Below are 24,635 nucleotides of genomic sequence, written 5' to 3'. Positions count from 1 at the left end.
GCTTGAGGAGTAGGTAGGTTCTTCCTTGTGTGATTTCATAACAATCTACCCCCTGCTACTACCTCTCATGCCATTTCATTCAAATGCTAAGTAACTGCAGCTGCATTGCTTGAAAGCTTGTCTTTGCGTGTAAACGAGCCTTTACTATCCATGTTTGACAATGAAAAATAACTTCTATAGCTGCTCAACAGGTACAGGTGGCTCCAGAATCATACGCACACACACAGCCACTGACCTCTTCAGGCACAAGTGGTTCAATCATAGGAGCATCTTCCTGTCTCACTGCAAGTCGGACTGGAGATGTAGACAGCCGTTTCTCCCATTCACCGGCGGCTGTTGTTTCTGTGGAAGTTTCCAAAAATGTCCTTTTCAGCTCACTAATGTTTGTCTGATGTTTCATTAATTCTTCCTGATTTCTATCAAACTCCTAAATAAAACAAAAAATATTAACAATGTACTGTTCAGCAAATAGAGCTGAAAAAAAACAAGCAAGAAAAACTTTTCAGAAATTATTTTTTAAGCCTGCTTTTCCGCATCTATATACATAAAACATAAAGGAATTGGTGTTTTATTTGCTTGCTTTTCCAGCCAAGGAAGAGGATGTCCGAAAAAGTACATATGTTAGTATCAGGCTTACCAGAGAGAATGTCACTATTGCCACAGAGCTACAACACAATCTGGTGAAGAGTGCGTGTTTGGAGGGGATTACCATAGTGAGATGTGAACGTTTATGTGAATTCTAATAGAATAAAGCTCAAAACTATAAAAGCTAGGTTTTTAGTATTTTAAAAAAATTTTAACAAAATATACAGAAAACAACAATGCACATTGTCTAGGCATTAACATAAATAACACTGAAAATCCACTCAGTTCACTAGGAGGTGGGGGACACTTAGTCCATGCCAAAAATCCAACACACAAGTGCATGCAGTGGTATGTACCAATACCAACCTCTAACATAAGATTACTATGTTTGACATAAACATTTTCACCCTTTATTCGCTTAATGAGACTATTCTGAAAAAGTGAAGAGAGGGAACATTAAGATACACACGAAACGTTGGACAATGATGATTTTGCACTCATGTTTCACACATACCAGACAGGCGCTAAACAACATTGAAGAAAAACAAAAAGCGGAGGTCTGCAGTTATCACAACGTTTTACCTGAGTTTTAGTATCTGCATCTTCTTCTTGATCCGACTGGAAGCATTGTAAAATATCAAATATTACAGAATATTGGTAGATGTTTATTTCATTGCATCCACATAGGTGTTAATAAGCATTATTAGGAGAGAATGTGGTGGTCAGGAGTATCCCACAGTTATGTTCCTCCAACACAAAAACAAGCTTGATGTCTGATCTTTTGTCTTGAACTGAGGTATTTCGATATATTGAAAGACATTCACAATTAGCGCCCTTTCTAACCCCCTGTCAAACTGTATCAGATGGAAGAACACATGGTTGTATTTATGGGATAATCCACTATTATGGAATATTTGCATATTTCTATTAGACATAAATGACAGGTTTTCTAGTGACTTTTGCCCATGTGGCAATGCTAATGTTTTTGGAGCAATGGAAGAATTAGAGCATTTTTATTTTATAGTTCATTCCAACATGACCATCCATCAATGGCTTTCTATCTTCAGCTAGTTACATGTGGACTTGTCAGTGAATATAAAAAAGGTTACAGCAGCCCTAAATACACAATGCTGGACCCTGCTGCACCTTCCAATGCTGATAAAAACTATCTACCAGTAAGGATGAGTTGTGTTAGTGAATGTTAAAGGGGTTTTCTAGGGAGAGTACTACTGATGACCTGTCCTCAGATAGGAAATCAATAGTTGATCGGCTTGGGTCTATCGCTTGGGACCCCGATCGATTAGCTGAGCAGACACCTGCGGTCAGCACCGCAAATACTAAGAGGTCTCCACACAGACCTCAGAGTAGTGGCTGACGTTTGTGACGGCAGGCATGGTTCTCATTGAAATCAACGCGAGCTGTGCCTGCCATTACAAGTGCTGGCCACTACACAGAGCTTGGTGTGACTTCCGCTGCTTCCACTCAGCTCCCTGTATTTGCGGCGCTGACAGCATGTACCCGCTCAGCTGATTGGTTGGGGTCCTGAGCAACGGAGTATTCTCCCTGGAAATCCCCTTTAATAATAATTCACGCTGGTGTTTATCCTACATTCAGGCTTTCAAGTCTCTCTGTTCCATTTTTGGGACAGAAAGACGGAATTGATATGGAATTAAACAATTCAGTTTTTTTCCCTTTTGATTTCAATGGAAAGCTTTTATTTTGCTTCTGTTTCATTAGGTTTCTGTTTTTTATAAACTGAACAAGTAGTGCAGTCCGCAGCGTTGTTTGTTCCATTTACAAAATGGAAATCTACTGAAACAGAAAGCTTTCTGTTTTTTTTAACAACCCCATTGAAATCAGTGGTGGTAAAAATGCATCAAATTCCCTTTTAATTCAGTTTTTGTTCTTCAAAATGGAACAAAGATGGAAAGCCTGAGGATAAACAGAAGTGTGAAATGAGCCTTTACTGTAGGCTTTATGCAATAATTCTAGCGATCTAGAAATTTACTAGCATTTTACTAATGATTTTCCACTAGGTGGTACTGTCGAGCAAGTTTCAGCCAATGTCATCAAATTCATAAGAATTAAATGGCAAAATGTTGAGACTGATAATTAGGTAATTTACAAATTTTAATTCCTCTGGTGAAAATAGTAAAAATGAAATAACCCATTTATTTATAACCCAGGTAGTCTGCATAGTAAGGTTTAGAATAAAAGGCAGGCTGGGCAATCACCACGGCCCAGGCCATTGCACGAAACACCCTAATGCGCATGGCTGTATTACAGCTTCATACAACATCTCACAGTCCCCTCTACAATGTTGTAACAAGACTTCTATATGGCCCTGCTGTAGCTCCATAGGTCTTTGATTTCAACTGGAGGGGTTATTTTTTTCTGTCAGAAACCCTATGACTAACGGAAAAAGAAACTGTCACATTTCATTGTCATTTCTCTTTAGGGAAAGCACCTAGAAGGCGTGAGGAGACTTATAAGGCCACCCATACTCCTCTGGGAAATATGCAAATGGGAAGAGTAGAATAGATTGCATTATAAGTCTCCTCACACTGTCTAGGTGCGCTCCCTAAGGAGAAATGATACCCTTCCTGATGCACATCTATAGGCCTATCACTAGTCAAGCCAGAAACCTGCTGCACACTGATGAGGGACAACCACCCCCAAACAGCTGTCTGTGCATGGTTATCTTCTCCTTCTGGAGAATATGCTGGCTATGGCTGATAATTGTCAGCCATGGTTACAAAGCTTGTTAAAATGTCTGACAGACTTGAAGAGATGCTGTCCTCCCATAGGTGGCACTGTAGAGGTTTTTCTCCATCTTCCCATTGGACATTCTAAAATGGCAGTGGCTCCAAAGTCTAGAAATGCTGAGCACCAATACAGTGGTACACCTCCACAAGGACTCCACATGTCTCTGTGCAGCCTACTGCACCAGGCTTGAAGTACACATGCATCCTTGAATATTATTTATACGTTACCCCATCCGGGGGAGTGAGTCCTTGTGAAGTATACCACAGGAGAGAGCACAAGGGTGTAGAGAGTCTTATATAGGCTATGCAATGCTCCCTGGGAAAATGTCATGTAAACTAAATGATGGAATAATCTTCCATAGTGCCATCTACTGAAATGGTAGCTTCCCTATGAATCCATATCTGACCGGACATTCTGGTTTGGCTTATGCCTAATCATATTGTAAAGGTCTGTTAAAAAATTAGATATGGACTCATAGGTTAGCTACAAGCGGTGGCGCTGTGGAGGATTATTCCATCACTCATTTGCACAGCTCACTCCATGAAAATCAAGGAATTGCCACAGTACAGGAGTTGTGGGCAACAGCTCAAGTCCTGCAAGGAATGCAGAGAAACAAACCTGAAGGCTGCTTACTCAACACTTTGTGTAAACCTAATTGTGCAAGCAAATTGTAATAAATGTGTTGCCTAAGGATGGCCAAGTGCTGTATTGCTCTGCTCAGCCACTAGGCTAAAGCTTTGAAAAAATGTTTAAGTTTTGTTCAAGTGATTCCGAACATTCTAAAAAGTATCAATAAACGGTGCACTGCATTCAGCTGCTCTTCCAAAATAAGCCGCAGCTGGAAACTACGTGGTGCCTCGAGGTCAATCAGGAGGTACAGTAGTTGCAATGTACCACGCAGTTTAATGGAACCCCAAACTCCTGCAATACTACCCCCCGAATAACATTATAAAGAACATCTTATAAAATCTCTTTATAATAATAGACGCCCATTAAACACACTTGTCCTTTCAATGGTTATTGAAGAACACAACATGGTAACGAGAGTCTACAAAAATGGTCTGTTCTGTAATTTGTGAAGATCTAGATCTTGGCTTTGGCAGTAGACATGCAAAGGTTCATGTATAAAAACAGCAAATATCAAAAAATTGTTGTTGACCGCATCAGAAATTAGAGCTAAAAAGACAACACCCCTTTTACACATGACCCAACAGTCTACAGCACAAATAAAAAACATTAGTGCTTTTCAATAAATGGAAAATTATTAAACTTTTTACAAATCATCCGCTTTCATTTGAAATAACTAAATTCCAATCATATCACAGACATGGGCTCAGCAGAACATATCCCTCTAACAGAAGCTTATGTTGTACCGACACAATGAAGCCTCTGCGTAGGCTTCACTAACATCCAGTGAAACACTCCATTAGGGAATAAAGTCTGCGTTTTACACACCTCAGTGGCAGTGGTTTCACCATCAGCTGCTGTATCCGTCTGTTCACTGTCAGTCTATTTAGTTTTACAAGATATGGAGTCCAAAATGAAAGCAGGAAACAAAGAATAAACCCTTGTTGTGAAACTGTAATAATGTTCCGTTCAAAACCAAATTTTGCCATTTGTTTCAAAAAAATAAATAAATAAACAGGAGCCAAAAACAAAAATAAAATAAAAAAAAACAAAATAGAAGAAAAAAGCATAACACAAACAGAACAGATTCTGAGGAATACGCAAGGCATATACATTCTGTGAGATCATTCAGAGTTTTGTGTGCATTATTATAGGTTACGTATATGTATTACTATCAGCTCTGCTACAAATCTTATATTCCTCATGTAATATTAATCTGTTCTCAGACAAGTCTTTATGTTTTGGTGTCAAAGATTCGATAAGACTACTATAACAGCCGCCTGACTTTCAGCTCCTCATTTGTAATTGCAGATTTGTGTCTAGCTGCCTGATCTGTCTGCATTACGAAAAAGGCAAAAACAAAAATAAATCTATTAAAAGAAAAATGGGAACACACTAAAAGGACTCTGAGTGAGTTCTGAAATCATGCCATTTTCAACCCTGGAAAACGTAATAAATCGCACCATTATTGGTGACTGGTCCCAATAATGTGCACATGATTTAAATAGTTGTGTACTTCCATCACCTTCTCCTCCATTCTTTTTCTATTATCTTTCTAATAACAAGCTAGGCACTGCTCGTCATGCGGAAACTGCTCTGGGATTACAAAATGATTTACACAACACTTTTGGCTTTGACGATGTGTAGAGCCAAATGTAATGCAGACATGTCAGACACAGAACATGCAGTATGTAATACACAATGGATAGGAAGGATCAGGCACAAGTGATTTTTATGCAAAAACTACACTGCTGGTTAGAAATTTGAGAAATACAGGATTGCTACATTTTCTTATTTCTGTGACATCTAATTCACCTTCCCGTCTCATTGGGCTGTTTTCTTGTGTGCGATCAATATAACACTCTGTGCATGTTACTGGTTAGAGGACTTAAAGGGGTTATCCGGGTTCTAAGAATTGATTGCCTATTCTAGGTAAGCCATCAATATCTGATCGGTGGAAGTTTGCCACACAGGACCCCTGCCGATCAGCTAATTGAAGGGGCCTTGGAGCTTGTGCAACCACTGCAGCTTCTTCAATGCTTGTTCAAAGGAGGATTCTGCATATACTCAGAACACCGTAATTTTCATAGTGGCCATTTGAAGTAGTGCAGCCTTGTCCCAATGAAGTGAATTGGACAAAGCTCCAGTACGCTGGACAGCTGCTACTAAAAGTATGGAGTTCTGAGTATGAAGAGGCTCATATTCCAATGCAGACATTGAGAAGGTCGCAGGGCTCGCACGAGAACTGCACTCCCTTCAATCAGCTCACTGGCGGGGTCCCAGGCGGTGAACCCCCTACAATTCATATATTGATCACCTATAAGAGGATAGGCCAACCATTTCTACAGCACAGATAATCCTTTTAATAAAACTGCATTGGGCTTGCAATATTGTCTCAGACTTTCATGACTGAATCTGACTTATTTACAGGGATTTTCTGGGAATTTAAATAACTTTTAAACAAAGTATAGACTTTTTTTTTTCTAACTTCAATACGTTAAGCCAGTTATATTCAGTCTGACATCACTTACTGTATACAAGCCTGAATCTATAAAGTGTGCGCTGGAAGATGAAACAGTCCAGTGATGTGTGAACAGGCAAGAATCAGTAAAGTATATTGAATTTTTTTCTGCTATTTCAATCCTGCAATAATGTTTTTCAGAAAACTTAAAAATAAAAGTTTGTACTTAAAGTGGACCTGTCATGTCCTCATGTCAGCAGGGCCGGTTACATGACGTTGCAGCCATAGCCCTGCTGACTCCAATGATGTCTATTTTTTTTATATTTGCCTCTGTTCTCCTGTAAGGACTCTCCTTTGATTCTACTTCCAATATTGTGAATGTCTCAGGTGGGCAGTTCTCAATTCTGTCACTAAAGGCCATCACCACCTAATAACAGTGAGAATTGGGGACCATGCACTTTGACACATTCACAGAGACAGAAGCTAAATCGAAGGAGAGCCCATATGGGAAAGAGGGGGGAAAAAAAACATTTTTTGGTTCAGGGCGGCCGCAGTTGCAAAGCTATAGAGCAGACCCCACTGACAGAAGTACACGACCGGTCCTCTTTCCAGTATACATATTGTTTGCAGGTACATAGATAATTATATATTGAAAAACTGCATGATCAGTACCCCATTATACTATATTAGTTGAATCAACTGCAAGGAAAAGCATTTTTTCATCTAGAAATGAGCAATACATGTGAAATCTAAATTCTAGCACTTTCTCCTGGATCCAGTCAGCATTTTAAAGATTAGCCATATACTGTAGTCTAGCATTTGCTTATGCAGTGGGGGGCCACAGATTGGTACAGAATAGTCTGCAACCAACTGATTGTCTGCAAGGAAACAGATATTTTTACTTTCCAGCAGATTCTTTCTACATTTTGATATTGCCACGTGTAGCTATGCATCTTTAGGCCACAAGCACATGGCCAGGTTGGATTCCTGCTAGGAGATCTCGCAGCGAAGTCCCACCCTGTGCCGGCCAGTGACCCCCGCGTGCCTGTCTTGGATGCACTGTGCATATGTCGGCTAGCGCCACAACACACGTGCAGTGCAGAGAATGATGCGAATCCGCAACGATTTCTAAATTGACACTTCGGAATCGCCACGGGATGAATCGCTTCCACTGACTGCAATGGAAGCCGTCCATGTAAGTCTCGCACAAAATAGAGCATGCTGCAATTCTTCCTCCGCGAGCAGAAACCGATAGTGATTTCCGCTCATGTGCATGGAAGAATCATTTTATACTGCATGCTATGGACGGACATTGCTGCAAAATTCGCAGCAGCCGTCTGGCCACGAATTCTATAGTAGAAATCAGTCCGTGTGTATTGGGCCTAAAACTACGCATACTATCATAACAAGTTTCTACATCAAGTCATTTTATTCTCTTTAGTACTATATGTTTTGGTTTTTATGTTCTGCATCTCTCTGACATGAAAATATAAAATATACTGCTTCTAAGAGAATCTCCTTAATAACAGCATTTCTATGTTGTATCATTTCAATGTTTCAAATCATTAGAATTATTAATACTCGCACAAAATAGTTTTAAGATGTTGTGCCTAACCCTTGTAGCCTTTGGACAAAACTTCCAAATAGTAGCAAGCAGACATAAATGAGGCTCTGAAAGTTGGACCAGTATGGTAGCATTCTAGCACTGTTTAGACTAACACTGAACACAAAGTAAGATGTGTTCTATGCCGAGGTACACACCTCATCATCTGAACTGTCACTCAGGTCATTGTCAAGTGAGGCACTCAAGGAGACCGCCTTGGGCTCCAGGTAGCAGAGGCACATAGCCAAAGGAAAAGAGAGCGTGAGAGCGTATGGCACGGAGAAAGAGGCAGAGAGCAGAAAGAAAAAGATGAAGAGGAAGCAGGGGATAAGAGAAGGAGACCGGATTGGAAGATAATCCTGTAAACTTTCAGGCAGGAAATTGGCTTCAGAAATGTTAGGGAAGGAAAGGTAGCCATCATCATCCAAAAGAGAAGGGAATGAGTCTGGAAGATGTAAGGAGAAGGAAAACAGTGTCCCGCCTTTGCCAGATTGCTGCTTATAGCTCATGGCCAACTCATCTTCACTGGGGTACAGAATCGCTTTTTGCTCCGATTCCCACTCAGACTCATTAGAGATCTGAGCGGTGTCTACATTTGGCTTACATGCCACTGATTTATGAGCATTCTCCTTACATCTCCTACGCAAATTGGTTGAAGATGTGGAGGGGCTTGAAGGTGGGTGTGGAAGGGAGTGATATGAGTCAGCTGCAAAACAAGATGACTGAAGGCAGAGAGCAGCAAACAAGGTGTAAGATCAAAAGGACAAAAAGAAAACTGCAATTAGTTGAATAGCATTCTGCATAGAATTTCATAACAAAGCATAACAATTCCTTTAATATTCTATTGGTAAATATATAGCCATCTTACAAAATGTATCACTTTACATTGCTCTCCCAGAATGTCATTATTTAGTGTGGTTAACGACAAAGAAGCTTCATCAATACATGGGAAACACAACATAACAGAAGGTCATTTTGTAACAGGATATTGAGCGCGTATTATACAGTATATATGAGTCAAATGCAACTCAATTGAGCAAAACTCAATTTTTTCCCCAATGAGAAGGTTGATTCCAACCAAATATCTTACATAAAGCAACCCTCCTGTTTTGGGACAAAATTCTGTCCCAAGACAAGAGGATGGAGGGTACGGTGGCCCAAAGGTACTCCACTTTCAACTACAAAGCAAGATGCCCTCTATTTTTCCCATTTAATGAACCTTTATTTGGGGCACAGTTTTAGGTTCTTATGTCTATGACAAGGTTGTGCTCAAAGACCATGAATTTTCAGACATTTTTTTACCAATGACGAAGAAGAAAAAAAACTGTTGCTTCGTGGAAGTAAATCGTAAGGCTCCAACACAGATTAATCTGCAGTCCAGTCCTAAAGCACTGACTGGCAAGTATTTGTGTCTTAATTTTGACTATTTTCATCTATTTTGAGGTATTTTTGTAGGAACAGCACAAATGTGTAGATTGTCAGGACAAATGCCATGGTCAATACTTAATTTTTCAAAGTATTTTGTTTTTTCAAAAGCAATATACTTTAATACTGTAGCTCCCGCAATTGACAATCTTGTGCGTAAGCACCATTTCTCATAATACACATCAGTTTTGAGCACCATCTTGCAGTTGGCATTTAAAGCTAAAATGTTACCCTAACATTACTATTAACAGATGTTACAAATTGGGAAGGTGTCTTTCTGTATAGCTGCCACTTTATTTTTGTCCATATCTCTATGGGCCACTCTAATGGAGAGGGTATATTACATTACTTAATTTTCCTGTGCGTCCCTCCTTTCCACCGATTCCCATTTTGGGCAGCCAATATGGCCACTGCCTTCTTTAGACTACCTAATCGCCTGCAGTGCTTTAGTAAAGTTAGGACTACCAATGCACTATACCTACTCTGTCATTAGCTAGCTCTGTTCATGTGATAAGCACTGGATTATAGATTAGAGACCGTGTATAGCGTAGTTAGAAAATGGCAGCAGCCATCTTGGCAGCCTAAAAAACGGGGACTCAGAACCAGTGCAACAGAGGAACAGCCAGGATGATCAAGTACAGGCAATAGTTCCCTTTCACCCTCCGGTCTCCGAAATGAATTTTGTCCGGAAACCTGAAGGTCGCTTTAGGTGGGATCCCATGATATAGAGATCTTAAGGGTTTCTACTTCCTCCATAAAATGCCAGCGTCAGCATCTACATGGAGTGGTGTCATGGTCTGCATGGTCACCTTTTTAAAGGAATAGTGATGAATGGACAGGTCATGGACACCATACATACAAAGCTATGTTACGCCATGGCAAAAGCAGGTAGGAATAATTAATGAGGTAAGATTATAAGGATATATCAAACCTAAAAACTGGGCATATCCTGAATGTTTAGCTTTTATCTGAAGATTCATTTTAGGGAGGGAGGGGGGACAAACCTCAATTAGAAGGGCTTTTGATGGCATAATTTTTTTTTCATGTTTTTGTTTTATAAATGTTGAGCTCGAGTATATCAAGCTGTACTATGCGCCACCAAAAAACAAGATATTCTTACAAATCAAAAAGCACAAGGATTCTATAAAGAACTAAAGATAAAGACACTGAAAAATAAGAATGTCTTGTTGGTCTATTGTTGTATAGTTAATGGTTATTGAACTTAGACATTTTTGAGTCTTCAAAAAAAACATATCTAGTCTGGTGCAAATTAAAAATAATTCATGGATTAAAATCACAGCTACAAACAGTATAAAATCTCAAAAAAGATTTGGACATGTATTAATGCAAAAATCACCTGTGTTCCCCCACTCCCAAAATAAATTAGTGTGTGTGTATATAATGTCCAATCCAAAAAAGATTGACTTTTTTTTTTTTTTTTTTTTTAAAGCGAGGTAAATTACATAAGGCAGCAAGTGGCATTCGTTCACCGACTTAAAGGTATTTTCTGCCACGTCTAAATTCCGTTTGCTCTGAGCTATACACCTACATCACTTGGGTAGGTGCAGCCAAAGTGGTACCACGTACAGGATTCCCTTTTCATTAGCCAAAGAGAGGTCATTGTACATCCAGGTGTTCAGACAGCATTCTGTTCATAAAGAGCTGAGACTACTGATGTGTTCTCCTAGCTGCACATAAGACAGCTCAAGGTAAAGTATCATAGGTGCAAGGAAGAATATTAATTACTATTCTGTCTTCATAATTATGTACAGTAAAAGCAGACACTAATGAATACACTGATTTTAGATCAATAGGCAAGCTGTTATGAGTTGGTTTACAGCCATAACATCTTTGGGACTATAAAAGAAATTCTTTTGAGCAGCAAGAGGCATTTTGTTCTTCTTAGAGGTCCCTTTTTTGTTTTATCTCAATTTTGTTCTGAGTCTTTTTCATACAGTGTACATCAAGAAGTCTTTAAAAAAAAACAAAAAAAAAAAACTTTTCAAAGCTATAAAAGTAACTGCAAACTATAAAATGTCTTCTAGTAAAAATACACTACTTGACTGAATTCCTGAACACCAGATCATAGAGAATGAATATGTACATTCCCAGCAAGCAACACAATGTACCGAGTATGTATTAACAGCATGGTGGCCAAAAGTTTACCCATGAGGAACTGAGGACTTTACACTACACTTACATTATGCAATTAGTCTGCGTTAAGAGTCCATTCCTATTTCACCTAGGGTGACTTGATGCCATCTAGGATGCTGTGTGGTTGCTTCTACTTATAGATTAAGAACAAGAGAAGGGGTAGTGACTTGTTATTTGTATAGCGTCAACTTATGACAGCTCCAGCGCTATACAAATAAGGTAATTCAGGTCATGTTTGTTTATCACCCCCCACTAAGCTGGGTACTCATTTTACAGACATCGGAAGGATGGAAGGCTGAGTCAACCTTGAGCTGGCTACCTGAACCACGCAGGGATTGAACCCGCAACCTTCAGGTTGTGAGAGCTTAGACTGCTGCCTTAACACTCTGCGCTTTTAGAATAGTTTCTAATCTGTACTTTTATAATTAACAAAAATACTAAAGAGGCCCTAGATAGAAATAAAAGAGTGAAGTGGTTGTAAAGGATTAATAAAACATTGTTGCTTTCCTCCAAAAACAGCACTATGCCTGCTCACGTCTGGTATTGCAGCTCAACTCTGCTGAAGTGCATAGAGATGATGAAGTGCAATACCACACACAAACACTTGACAGGTATGACGCTATTTGTCCTGCACAACCCCTTTAAATGAGTGCCAGGAAAGCATTATTGGGCTAATAAGAAAAGCTCAGGCAATAATGTAAACCACACTGTAAACAATATAAATCTCAAAATGAAACATTTGCTCAGAAGAAATAAGTACCTTAGTATCATGACGTATTGTAGTAACAGTAGTGATAACTTCTACTTTCTTGTGTTTTTCTTCCTCCTCCTTTTTCTCCTCTTCAACCTTTTTATCAGGGGTTACCGATGCAATCAAGTTGGTTTGGGATGCACCTTTTGTGGTGATGTATGGGCCGGTGCCCACCTCTGTGGCAGACACAGAATCCTTCATATACAAGTCATGGTTTTCATTGACTGATGCTAAAAGCAAATATGATATTTGGAAAAAAATAACTGAGTATGGGATGGTCTGTTTAAAGCAAGCAAACAAAAAAGGGCTGAATATGTGCAGATTGAGATATAAATGGCAAACCCTTCACAATAATTGTTATATGTGAAGATTGTCTGTATAACTGTATGAATGTACTGTAAATAGTCAAATCAGATTATTCTACTCCTTGCACAGTATTGTTTGGAAAAAAGTGCTAATTTGTTAGTTGATGAGGTGAGCAAGAACAACTTAAATGCCTACTATCTTGTTACACTAGGCTAAACAATAAAGCATCATTTTCAGAATGACAGGTAAACCTTTTGCATCTACTGCGTTTCCCTGAAAATAAGACCTTCCCCTAAATACCCTACCTTGATTTTAAGGTGGAGGGAGGGTTGCTTGAAATATAAGCCCTACCCCAAAAATAAGCCCTAACTACAAAATATTAAAAAAAAGGGAAAAAAAAAGCATTACTTACCTAGCAGGCGTCATCCGGTCCTTCCCGCTGGTCTCCACAGTTCCGGCAGGCTTCCTTGCCGTTCTTAGCCGCCGACAAAAGATCGCTTGCTGGTAAAGGGGTTTGTAAACTCCGCCTCCAGCAAGCGATTGCTCCGATTGGCTGCGCTGCGACGCTCCAGAACCAATCACTGCGGAACTCGATGAACCAATCACAGCCATTGCATGTGATTTTTCCTTTATAAAGCCTATACCAGAAACCATTGAAATATCATCTCAGCTGGGACAATTAGATGACTTTAAACAACTGTTCCATACAATTCCACTTAGATATTCAAAGTGGTATCAACCAACATGTAGGAATATGTAGATACTTGACGTATGTCAGAGATGGTCCAATTAAGACAACCTCTTTCCAGAATGAAATCTACCTAGTGCTCAGCTGATAGAAATCAGAAGCTATGGTGGCAACACCGTTATCTTTCAGTGGCCACTACATGAGAAATGGACTTCTAATGACAGTCATTCAAGTTAATCACCGACTACATAAAGCATGGTGGAGCTGGATCCAACATTCTGGCATTATGACATCCATATGTCTCTAGAGAACAAAAGATCAGGCATGTTAAAATTTAACATGCTCGACCCTTCTTTCTACAGGCATCTGCCATCAGAAAAGTCCGGACCCCATCATAGACATGAGATGGTTGTCTGGTTCCACCAACATTCATCTAATGTGTATGGCCACCTTCACTTTGACGAACAGATGCCATTTCCTGTGTGATTTTTATAAATCTGCTTATAGAAATCAGTTGCAAAAAAGTAAAAGGTATTTATATTTCAGCCTCTTTTTCGGTTCATTCAAAATAGCTAAAACTGTGGTTGACAGCATGTATTTCTTCAATAGCTTTAATTTCACTCGTTAAGAAGTTTTTACTTCCATTAACCAAGAGCTTACACTATTTTTGTTCAAGCAGACTTGAGAAAAATCTGTAATATTTTGTGGTAAATGAAAAGCACGTCTTCAACTCACAAGTGACATTCGGCACTTGTTTAATGGATGTTAAAGGCATTCAGTGAGTGGCAATATGGATACAGAACAAATACATTATTGTGTAAAAGCATACGTTCAACTTAGATGATACTCAGAACTCCACTGATCTGACTCCTAAAACATAACTTTTACTAATGAAAATGTAAAAATGTAAGGCTTCAACAACAGACTACTGTAGCTCTAGGACAGGCACTATATGACCTGGGTTTCATTGACCCTAGGTTTGATCCTAGTGTGGTAGACACACAATAATTATGCGTTGGTCAATCATTTGAATGTATGGTCCTTGATAGACCCATGGCCAACTGCATAGACCATAGTAGAGTTTATGTCAGGTGGAATGGGGTTGAATAAAAAAGTGTCAGTGTACCACCGATCTACTGACAAACAGGTAAATGGTGCCCGCCTATCCATGTCCAAAGTAACAAGGTTTGTCCACTAAGAGACAAGGACAGAGACCAAGTCTTTGTTAATATTCGCATCAGAATAAGACAAGGATAATTACCAAGTCTATGTTAATAGCAATATCAAGGTATTGGGCCAGATAGATTCGATAAAAGAATACTAGAACATCTTTGGCTGTAGGTTAGTCTATGTATGGATGAGAATACAAGCCAAGTCTAGATAAATGTCAATTCTGGATAATTCCCACATTTAATCAAGATAGATATGATCCAGTAGAAAAAGTTCTTATATGGCTGGAAGTTCTTACTAGAGATGAGCGAGCATACTCGCTAAGGGCAATTACGCGAGTGAGCATTGTCCTTAGCGAGTACCTGCCCGCTCGGAAGAAAAGGTTCGGCTGCCGGCGCGGGGGGGGGGGGGGGGGGGGAAATGGAGGGGAGATCCCTCTCTTCCCCCATCTCATTTCCGCAACTCACCGCGCACCCGCGCCAGCACCTGAATCTTTTCTTCCGAGCGGGCAGGTACTTGCTAAGGGCAATGCTTGCTCGAGTAATTGCCCTTAGCGAGTATGCTCGCTCATCTCTAGTACTTACCGAAAAATCAGGGTAGGGTGTTCTAATGTTGAAGTTGCATCACACTAAAGCCACGATTTCCGGCAGTGCAACACAAATGAAAGCTCCATAGGGAAACATGGGCTAAAAAAAAAATTGCAAATTGTGGCTGTATAGGGATGCCTCAGAGCATCGCATCAGAGAAAACATTGTGAATTTGAAGGAACCCATAGGAAAGCATAGGCTTTACATACATGTGATTAGTAGCACTGTCACATCACAAGAAAAATCGCACAATTTTGTCACCTGTGTGAAAGCAGCCTAAGCCCGAGGTATAATGTGCAGAAACAACTGCTAGATTACTCTTACACTCACTTTGCAAGTATACTTGTTGGAATGGATTATGGTTGCCTTTAGAAACAGTACCTTGGTTTCTAGCATACAGATGCGCCATACACTATGAAAGGTTTGTGATGCCAATTAATTATAGCTGATATTTAGGTCTCTAAGAAGCAAATATATAAAAACAGTTTGAGAAATGCAAATCCACAGGGAACTACATTGGGCTGAAACTGGATCTTGCTACTATACAACTGTTTCCTAAGCACAAAGAGATGCCCAAATGGCTGCATCGATGACTAGAATCACAGAATCAGTATACACATGGAAGGTGTCACCACGGAGTTACAGGCTTCTCTCTCCCTTGGTTTGCAGTAATTTTCACAACTGAAATTACAACTGAAAGGGGGTGAGCATGATCATAGTTACTTATCTACTCCAACAAGATGTATCTTGCTCTTTGAAAGAAGGGTAAACTGAATATCATGTGTATCCAAGGGAAGACTTTACTTACTGTCTTCAAGGTGTGAAACTTTAATAAAGTAGTACAATCTATTGCTGGGGTGTTGCATTTAATTAGCCATCCATTGATCTATTGTGGTAATAACAGGTGGAGGAACTGCAGCCCAGCAGGCCACATAGGGTAGTGATGTGTTATCACAGCTATTGAGGCTTAAATAAAATGCCTTTACTGTAAAATGAACAACACTGGGAATTACACTGTAACCGGAACTGGTATTGGCAGAACATGTAGATAGATTTTAAATATGTGAAAACACTATGTACAGTGATGACCGTGCAGAACTTTCTGTGCCACAGTTTGTTTCAGTAACTTTCCAATGACTTTTGTTGTGTTACAATATCCATAGCTTTTCAATGATGTGCAACAAAATAACTTGTCACGAAAGTTATGACATTCAAGTTGCGGCCCATTTAGAAGGGACTAGTGACCGGCAAACGATGCCTGACACTCATCCGCACATACTAGCTCCCGTGTTGCTGCACAGGAGCTAGTATCGCTGGCTCACAGCGGAGCGGCTGGAGGAGATTTCACTCCTCTCGCTCCCCCGCCCCTCTCCATTGACATAACATATGCAGCATAAACGATGGGCGATGAGCTGAGCGTAAATAGCAGCTGTTCAGTACTAAACGGCCGCTATATTAGGTCAATGGAGAGGGGCGGGGAAGCGCAAGGAGAGAAATCTCCAGCTGCCCGCCCCCTTGCTGGCTGCTCTGTGAGCGAGCCAGAAATACTAGCTCCCATGCAACAGCGCGGGGACGAGTGCCTGGCATCGTCAAAATGGGGTTTAAACTTTGTTCCTTGAATACAAATGTAAAATGCTGGTCCAGGAATCTGTCTGACTGCCAGTAAGGAGGCAGGTGTCTCTCGTGAGATTTCTAATAAGGAATACCATTCACTTGATGTGAAGTTCTGAAATTTGGCCAGCAGCTCAATCAAAGCCACCTTAATCCCTCAAGAACATGGCCCATTTTGTTTTGCATTTTTGTTTTATCCATTATTTTTCTTTGGTTGTAGTTGTCTGAGGGCTCTTTTTTTTTCGTGCCGGAGGTTGCATTTTTCAGTGGTACTATTATAATATACTGAACAGCTTTCAAAATTTTCACAAAGTGAAGTGAAATAGCTACATTACGATTATGATGACACCAGTCAAATTTATTTGGTTTTGTTTTTGTCCTACTACATTTGAAGAAATAAAAAATTATAAAAAAAATTTCTGCTGCCATCTTCCAACCGCCATAACTATTTTACTGTCGATGGCACTCAGATTGTTTTTTTACAGGACAACATGTGGTTTCTATTCATACCACTTTGGTATACATGTGACTTTTGGATCACTTTATAAATTTATTGGAGACAGGGTGATGAAAAAAAGCTCAGGTTTTGGCATTGTGCATTTTTCCTGACAACGGTCACCGTTATCTTGATAGGTCAGACTTTTACGTACGCCGCAGTAACAATTTTTTTTTATTATGAATACGGAAAAAAGGGTTACTTTTTACTTTTAATGTCATTTTTAAAAGGAAACAATTTTTCACAAATTTTTTAGTTCCCTTCGGGGGCTTAAACCTCTGATAATTTATACCTTACACTGCAGGACTTCAGTATATAATGGGCAGAAATAGTTGGCCGCCCTAGCGGTTTTCAGAAGGCCCTGGGCTGCCACAACAGCCAAACAGCACCGGTAGGGGGTGGGGCATTTGGAACCATTTTGTACATAAATAATCCCCTCGCAATTGCAGTCCCAATGTTTGGCGCTACGCAATTAAACGTACGGCACATCTATATAACTGCAAATAATAAATCCGAAAATCTGATCAGAAAGGGCTCTCCGTTCTGAGGCTTGACAATCCACTGAGATATGTTGAGGGGATCTGATGTGAAGGCTTGGTAGACCAGCTAGCTCATGCCGCTGACAAACAGAAAGAGGAGGTAGCCACTTTCAACATGTCGATCTCCAATGATGCTTTAGTTCATCTTCATACAGGATGGTGTTATATAAACTTTTTAAAAAAGCATTCCATTAAGCCACCTACGCGTTTCAGTGAACCTAACTCTGCTTTCTTCAGGGTGAAATCCCATAACAAAATGAGAGACTAAAAACAGGCACGTCTCTGACTACTCTAAACACTTCAGCTGTGTAAGATTAACCCTTTAGTTATGTCAGTAAGGAGAAAAAGTTTTCGCTTTTAAATTAATTCAATTTTTTAAAATTGTTATAGGATGAATTATATTATTGTGTTTCCATTTTGTTTCCTCAGTTCACTGCCAGCTCCCAAACAATATCTATATTTTTCATATTTTTACTTTTGTTCATATGATGAAGTTCCATCAATTTAAAACACCAGTTTTGTTTTATCTTTCATGTTTTATCAGTCATGCCTATATAGCTGCAGTGAATATCCAAAAACGCACAAAAAGCGCATAAACGCAATAAAAATACATGTCATGGTGTAAACAGGGACTAAATAGCTTTTTCTCATAAGACTGGATTCACACGGGCGTATTCGTTTTTACGGGCGCAAAAATTCCGTAAAAACGCGTGGTCGGCCTGCCCTGGCCCGGCGCATAAATGCCGAGGCTGCAATGCTGCTTGGCATGGGGAGACAGTTTAGAATCTGCTAAGCTGTCTCCCCCTTCTCTCCACCTTGCCGGCTCACCTCCTCTCCCCTCCCCTGGCTCTTTGCAATGGGAGGGAGTGGGATGGGGGCAAAGTTAAGCTCTAGCCCCTTGTCCGCAGCCAGCTCCGTTCCCTCCCACTGAAAACTGCCAGAGAGGAGGAGAGAAGGGGGATGGATTTTAACAGTCACGCTGCTAAACTCCCCCCTTTCTCTGGCTGCTGTCATTAACTCCCGTAGGAGTCTATGCAACTGCCGACGTATTCCAGGCAGAAAGATAGTTCCAGGACTATCTTTCCTGCCCGGCGTAAAAGTGCCCGGCGCTATATTGGCCAGCCGGGTGCTTTTATGTAGCGGGAATATGCTTATGTGATCTGATGCATTGGAATCCAATGCATCAAATCGTAACGTATATCGGACAACTGTGAAAACGGCAGCAGATATACGCTTGTTTAAATAAGCGCTAAGTTTGCTACTGCTTAAATAGAAAACTTTTTTTTGGTGTTGCATAACCAGGAGCACTTATATGCAAAAGGGATTTTTAGTGAGAAAAACAAAAAACTATTTATTTATTAATTTTATCAATAGATATAATGTAAATCCATTCTATTATTGAAACCTTTGGGATGTCCCGTGTCCAGGGTCATTATTCTGGTGGCTTAACGGAGTGCTTGTTTAAAGTTTATATTTCAAGGTCCTGTATGAAGATGAAATAATGTATCTTTGATTGGAGATCGCCGTGTTGAAGCTGGTTACCTCCTCTTCACATCTATTTAACCATACTGTTTAAAAGTGTAGCAGCTCTATCTTAAAGCTTAGTTTTTCAGAATGATTGTATAGAGCGTATGAAAGACCATCACTCCTTTCTTACAATGCCGATGAACCTCCTACTGCTGGAGGGAATAGGCTTGTGGCACTGTAACACAAAATACATATAGACTTCTACTTCTGATTTAAGTTTATGCGTGTCTGATGAAAAGGATGGATGCACCTGGCACATGTGAACACACAAAATGCAGATAACGCAAATAAACAGGTCAAAGCACACACTTCTCGTACGGATGTTATCCAATAATTCACAAGAAACTAAAGGAAAAGTATGAAGCAATTCTACTAAAATGCAGTGTAGGAGTAATGTGTGGGTGTCCTTTGTTCATTTAATTGCGATACTGTCACATAGGGTGAAAAAATGTTAACAGCTGCTAAATTTTCCAATTCTAATTAAACTGTATTACAGAAAATGTCTTTGCTCGGCTCTTAGAAGATCATTAAATATCCTATTACCCACATAAGGCAAATATATGATTCTTACCCCCATCTAAGCTCCGGGACATTGTATAACGTTTGCTAGAAGAACGTTCAAAATAGGGTGCAGGCCTATCAATCAGCGCACTTGCTCTTCTCGTCTGAGCTTGTGTCCTCCCACTGTAGCGGAACTTTGACCCTAAGGTAAGGAATTTTTTGGGAGGCGCCTCTGGTAACAGCAGCCTGTAAACACGGGTAGATTTTTTAGAGATATGACAACACATGGGATAGATAACCTGATATTTTCATAAAGTTTTTTTTTTTTATCTTCGGACTAATGTGCCCAATCACATGACAAACTCAGCTGTGTCTTGGATCAAACTTAACAAGAAGAGTCAGACAAGATAGATGTGCATGTCATGATTAATGAATTATCTGACAGGCACAGTTTAGCATTTCTGCCACAGGACTGTTCAGCATCTGTGGCTCAACAATGCAAAGTATAGTCAGTGCTGAAGAGAATTATAGCCTGTGACATAATGTCATTTGATACTATTAAATTATGCTTTTCCTGGTAAAGAGCATCTTACTGCTCAAAGTATAAAATTTACAACCAGTGCTCCAAGCCAGAAAACTACATAAAATAAAGCAATGAATTGTAAAACTATCAAAAAATGGTATACAGATAGTCCCCGACTTGCGAACATTCGAGTTACGAATTTCGCTAGATACGAACTATCTGTTCTGCATAGTATGATGTAATGCTATGGCATTACATCATACTGTGCAGGGATCGGACAAGCTTCTATCAAGCCTGATAGAAGCCTGTCCGGTCAGATCGCGGTTGCTGGGCAGCCGGGGGCCTTCTGAAAGGCCCCAGGGCTGTCTATGCAGAGCGCCTAGCAAGCTGTGCGCTTAATAGGCACTCTGCATAGGCAGCCCTGGGGCCTTTCAGGAGTCCCCGGCTGCCTAGCAACCACACAGCGTCCCACGATCTCATCATGGGATGCTGTACGGGCCCCCTGAACGTCGGGTGCAGGCTGTTTCTTACAGCGGGCACCCGGCGGCAGCAGTTCTGACGAGCCGCGCCGCTCGTCAGAACTGTTAACACTTTAAATACCGCTGTCAGAGCGGTATTTAAAGTGTTAACAGTTCTGACAAGCGGCGTGGCACGTCGGAACTGCTGCCGCCGGGTGCCCGCTGTAAGAACAGCCTGCTCCCGACGTTGTATGGAGCGGGATCCACCCGCGATCCCCTCCATACAACCATTTGTTCGACTTGCGAACAAAACGGACTTGCGAACGGGCTCCCGGAACGGAACCTGTTCGCAAGTCGGGGAGCACCTGTACTAGGAAAATAATAAAAGAAAATGCAACATATAAAATATACTAACTGGTATACCTAAAGAAAGTATGATGTTCCACACACACTTTCCATAAGCGTTTTGCGGCCCGATGGTTTGGCAACTTGAAGCCAATGGTGCTTTCAAATTGTTCAAACTGAAAGAAAACAGTTTACAGTAATAAGGGTCAGTTTTTCTGTTTATAAAGAACTTTATCAGAATATTTAAATGCAGTAATGTAAATGCTAATAGTCAACGAAACAAGATCTCCAACTGAAAATAAAGTTGGCAATAGGTTTGTAAATCACAAGTCTGAGCAAAAGTTAAGGAATTAATTCACAAACGTGATGACAGTAAATAGAGCAATATAGCCCACAATATTTATGTAGCTTCTCAGAAGCTGATGACCAACTGTCACATTATCAGCATATTTAAGCAACGATGTGGCCATTTACTGCGACGCTAATTCAAACTTGACAACCAATATGGCTACACTTCCTGCTGTCACTTTAGCAAAAATCACCTGTACTTTAAAACAGAAAAATGGTAGCAAAACCATAAGTACTCCTAAAATTTGGTCATTGCTCTAGGACAGCGATTTTAAATGGGTATTCCCATTTTATAAAGGGATGGTATATCCTTAGGATATGCCATAACTTTGTGGTCACTAAGGGTCCAACCTCTGAGAACCCAACGGAACCCAATGAAGGAACAGCAGTGCTGTTTTAAGTGCTTCATTCCCTTCTAGGTTTTTCCTGCACAGTGGCACGTCTGGCTATGCAAGGAACTACAACTGGCCGCACTCACTTGAATAGAGCTGAAGTTCCTAAAACAAGCGATGGCCAAGCTGCTGGTGTGTAGGGAAAAACAGTAAAGGGCAGCACTAAATCTGGGCTGCAACCCCTTCCTTCTCAGGATGAATGGGGGATCCCAGAGGTCAGAAACACACCAGTCACAAAGAGCATATTGTAGAGTAATGCCATAGAGTCGGACTCTATAAATACCATATTTATCAAGAAAGGATATCCAAAAGGGAAAAGAGAAAATCAGACACTATCTGGTGTATCTTTAAATGAGATAGAGTACAATAAATTACTTGCGGATATGCTCTCACCCAATAGGATGCTAGATTTGAGCACAGTCACACTTTTAACTCAATCATTAATGCAATTCCGGTGAGATCTCCGCATCTCTCAGAGCTGCAAGTTTCCATGCTCACAGAGAAACCTTTCTCAGGGCCCTCACCAGGTTAAATGCCCAATTAGAAAATAAAAAACAGCTGACTGCAGCCTCTGCTCAGAAGCAACACATCCATTCCATATATGGTGTTTTAACCCTGAAACAGGGTCTTCCTCAGGCACCTTGAAGGTTTCCAGAATTGGCTGAAGATGACCCCATTCGGGGGTTGAAACATGTAGCTCTTTTGCCAAAGGTCTTTTCACTTGGAAATACCCACGTATGGAATGGATGTATTGCTTCTGAGCAGCGCCTACTATTAGCTGTACCTGCAAATATCATATTTAAGTACAGAAGACAGTTCAAACATTAAGAACTGCTGCTGAAGAAATGTTTTACCAGCTGTGTATTTGTTCAATCGTTCAGGCATCTAAACACAAAGGATCTATTAAAACAAGTGATAGATGCTATACATGACGAACTGAAAACTTCAAATACATTCATAGACCTGTATTCACTAGATGGATTCTAAAAGACTGTCCTGTTAGCCTCTATTTATATTGCCCAGTATATGTAGAATATCTTTATTTTTTTTATAAACATGAATGGCTCCGAGCAATGTATGCCTTTGCAGTGACCTTCAACCTATGCTGGAAGTACATCTTAAAAATACAATTTTATACATGTACAGCAAAGATATTAAGGCAGACGACATCCTTTTACATACCTCCCCTGGGCGGATCTTTATGTAAAAATTATTCCTTTTATATGAAATTTTTAAAACTTTTGGCCAGGCAAAGCGATTTATCCGTAGCCTATCTCGATATATCAATAGACCACTGGCACAAACACCCAGCATAATTTCAACTCCTTCGGAATCCTGTAAAAGAGAATTTTTTTTAGGCTTTCTATAAGAATGCTGCAAAATAAGAGCCTCTAAGGCTAGCAACACACGAGCAGTTTTCAGGCCATGTGCCGGCAAAGTAAAAAGACTGCTACAATGAAACAGCAAACACTAGATTAGTAAATGTGATGAGACACACATCAGGTTTATTTTTACTGAGACACAAGGATTGCATTAAAAAAAAACGTACAGGCCTCTGAACGGTCTGACACCAACAGCAAAGGTCTTGGGTCTGCGTCCTTCACCCACCACCCTACCCCCAGGTTTTTTTTTTTTTATTTGTAGTGCGTTCATTTTAGTTTTTCATCATATTTTATTGTGTTGTTGTACAGTTTTTATTTAGTTTCACTTCTGAAACAGTAGAAAAGTTATAAATGGCACCATGAGTGTCTCATGTTTTGGAAGTGTGAGTTTGTGCATGTGTGTGGAAGTAGTGTTATGTACAGATGTACCATAGACCAAACAGGCAGCAAAAAATTAGTTTTTATAAATTTTGACAAATTACGACAAAATAAAATCTGAACACAAATTATCTGATTCCCTGAATAGAGTCATGCTGCTCCCTCAGTGAAGAGGAAATATTCTGCATGCAAGTCCCAGATTTGTAGGTCAGGTGATCCAGGTTTTGCTTGAGGTGCTTGGTCCATCATCGGCAGTGATGCCGGAGATCTTTTTCCACATCCAAGACCGTCATTATTCCAGGTGTTTGCGGAGTTCTGTAAGAGGACACGTTCTTTGATGACGGAGTTCACATTGATTAAATCCATCTGTATACTGCTCAGGAAAACTTGCCATTTAGTTGCCAAAATGCCGAGCACACAATCGAAAAACCTGTGAGCCAATAATTAAGAATGTACTTCCTGTGATCCAAGGGACTTTGTGAAACTGGACGCATGACAATTGTGTTGAGGGCGAATTCCTGATCAGCATTGATGACAAAACGACACAAGTTGACCAGATGATCCCAGCAGTAGCCACAGTTCCGGGACTCCAAGCTGGTTGTGAATAAGCTGCTGTCCCATTGTGGAAGCCCTGAAGAGGTTAGCATCAGCAGCACTTCCACAGAACCCAATGTCAACAATTACAAATTCGTGGTTCCTATCAGCCAGGGCCAACAGCACTACGTAGAAAATTGTAATTGTAGAATCAGGAACCTGAATGCAGCGACTTATTGACAGAGATGCATTTTTCATCCAGTGCTTCACTACCGTTTGGAAAGCATGAATGCAGAAAGAAAGCCATCAGCCACATCTAGCCATTGTTGCTGCGTTCGCTCCAACATCACCGACTGCTTAAGGTTCCAAACGGCCCAACAGGTCTCCCTCACACCTTGCCAACTGTTGTCCTCCCCAGCAGTAATTCAGAATGCAAAGAGGAAAATGGAAAATGTGTTGCCTGTTGCAAGGAATCTGA

The 24,635-nt window shown here is 40.3% G+C and overlaps 1 protein-coding gene across 19 annotated transcripts in view; it reads right to left on the bottom strand.

Moving 5' to 3' along the window:
- Positions 1 to 24,635, bottom strand: part of EPB41L3 (erythrocyte membrane protein band 4.1 like 3) — a 213,437-nt gene that overhangs the window by 39,268 nt on the left and 149,534 nt on the right. For 13 of the 19 annotated variants that reach the window (XM_066579582.1, XM_066579581.1, XM_066579580.1 and 10 more), the window contains exons 9-15: positions 23,046 to 23,198; positions 21,202 to 21,299; positions 19,868 to 20,043; positions 12,382 to 12,602; positions 4,807 to 4,860; positions 952 to 1,017; positions 236 to 427 (exon numbers count right to left, since the gene is read on the bottom strand). In XM_066579582.1, the coding sequence (XP_066435679.1) occupies positions 236 to 427; positions 952 to 1,017; positions 4,807 to 4,860; positions 12,382 to 12,602; positions 19,868 to 20,043; positions 21,202 to 21,299; positions 23,046 to 23,198 (960 nt within the window). Of the gene's footprint in view, positions 1 to 235; positions 428 to 951; positions 1,018 to 1,167; positions 1,204 to 4,806; positions 4,861 to 12,381; positions 12,603 to 19,867; positions 20,044 to 21,201; positions 21,300 to 23,045; positions 23,199 to 24,635 lie in introns of all 19 variants that reach the window. The other 6 variants (XM_066579588.1, XM_066579587.1, XM_066579593.1 and 3 more) reach the window with 4 other exon arrangements.

This window comes from Eleutherodactylus coqui, chromosome 9 (genome assembly GCF_035609145.1).
Source record: "Eleutherodactylus coqui strain aEleCoq1 chromosome 9, aEleCoq1.hap1, whole genome shotgun sequence".
In the NCBI taxonomy this organism is placed as follows: domain Eukaryota; kingdom Metazoa; phylum Chordata; class Amphibia; order Anura; family Eleutherodactylidae; genus Eleutherodactylus; species Eleutherodactylus coqui.
Note: the sequence above shows the minus strand (reverse complement) of the source record. Positions and strands in the feature narration are given on the sequence as shown.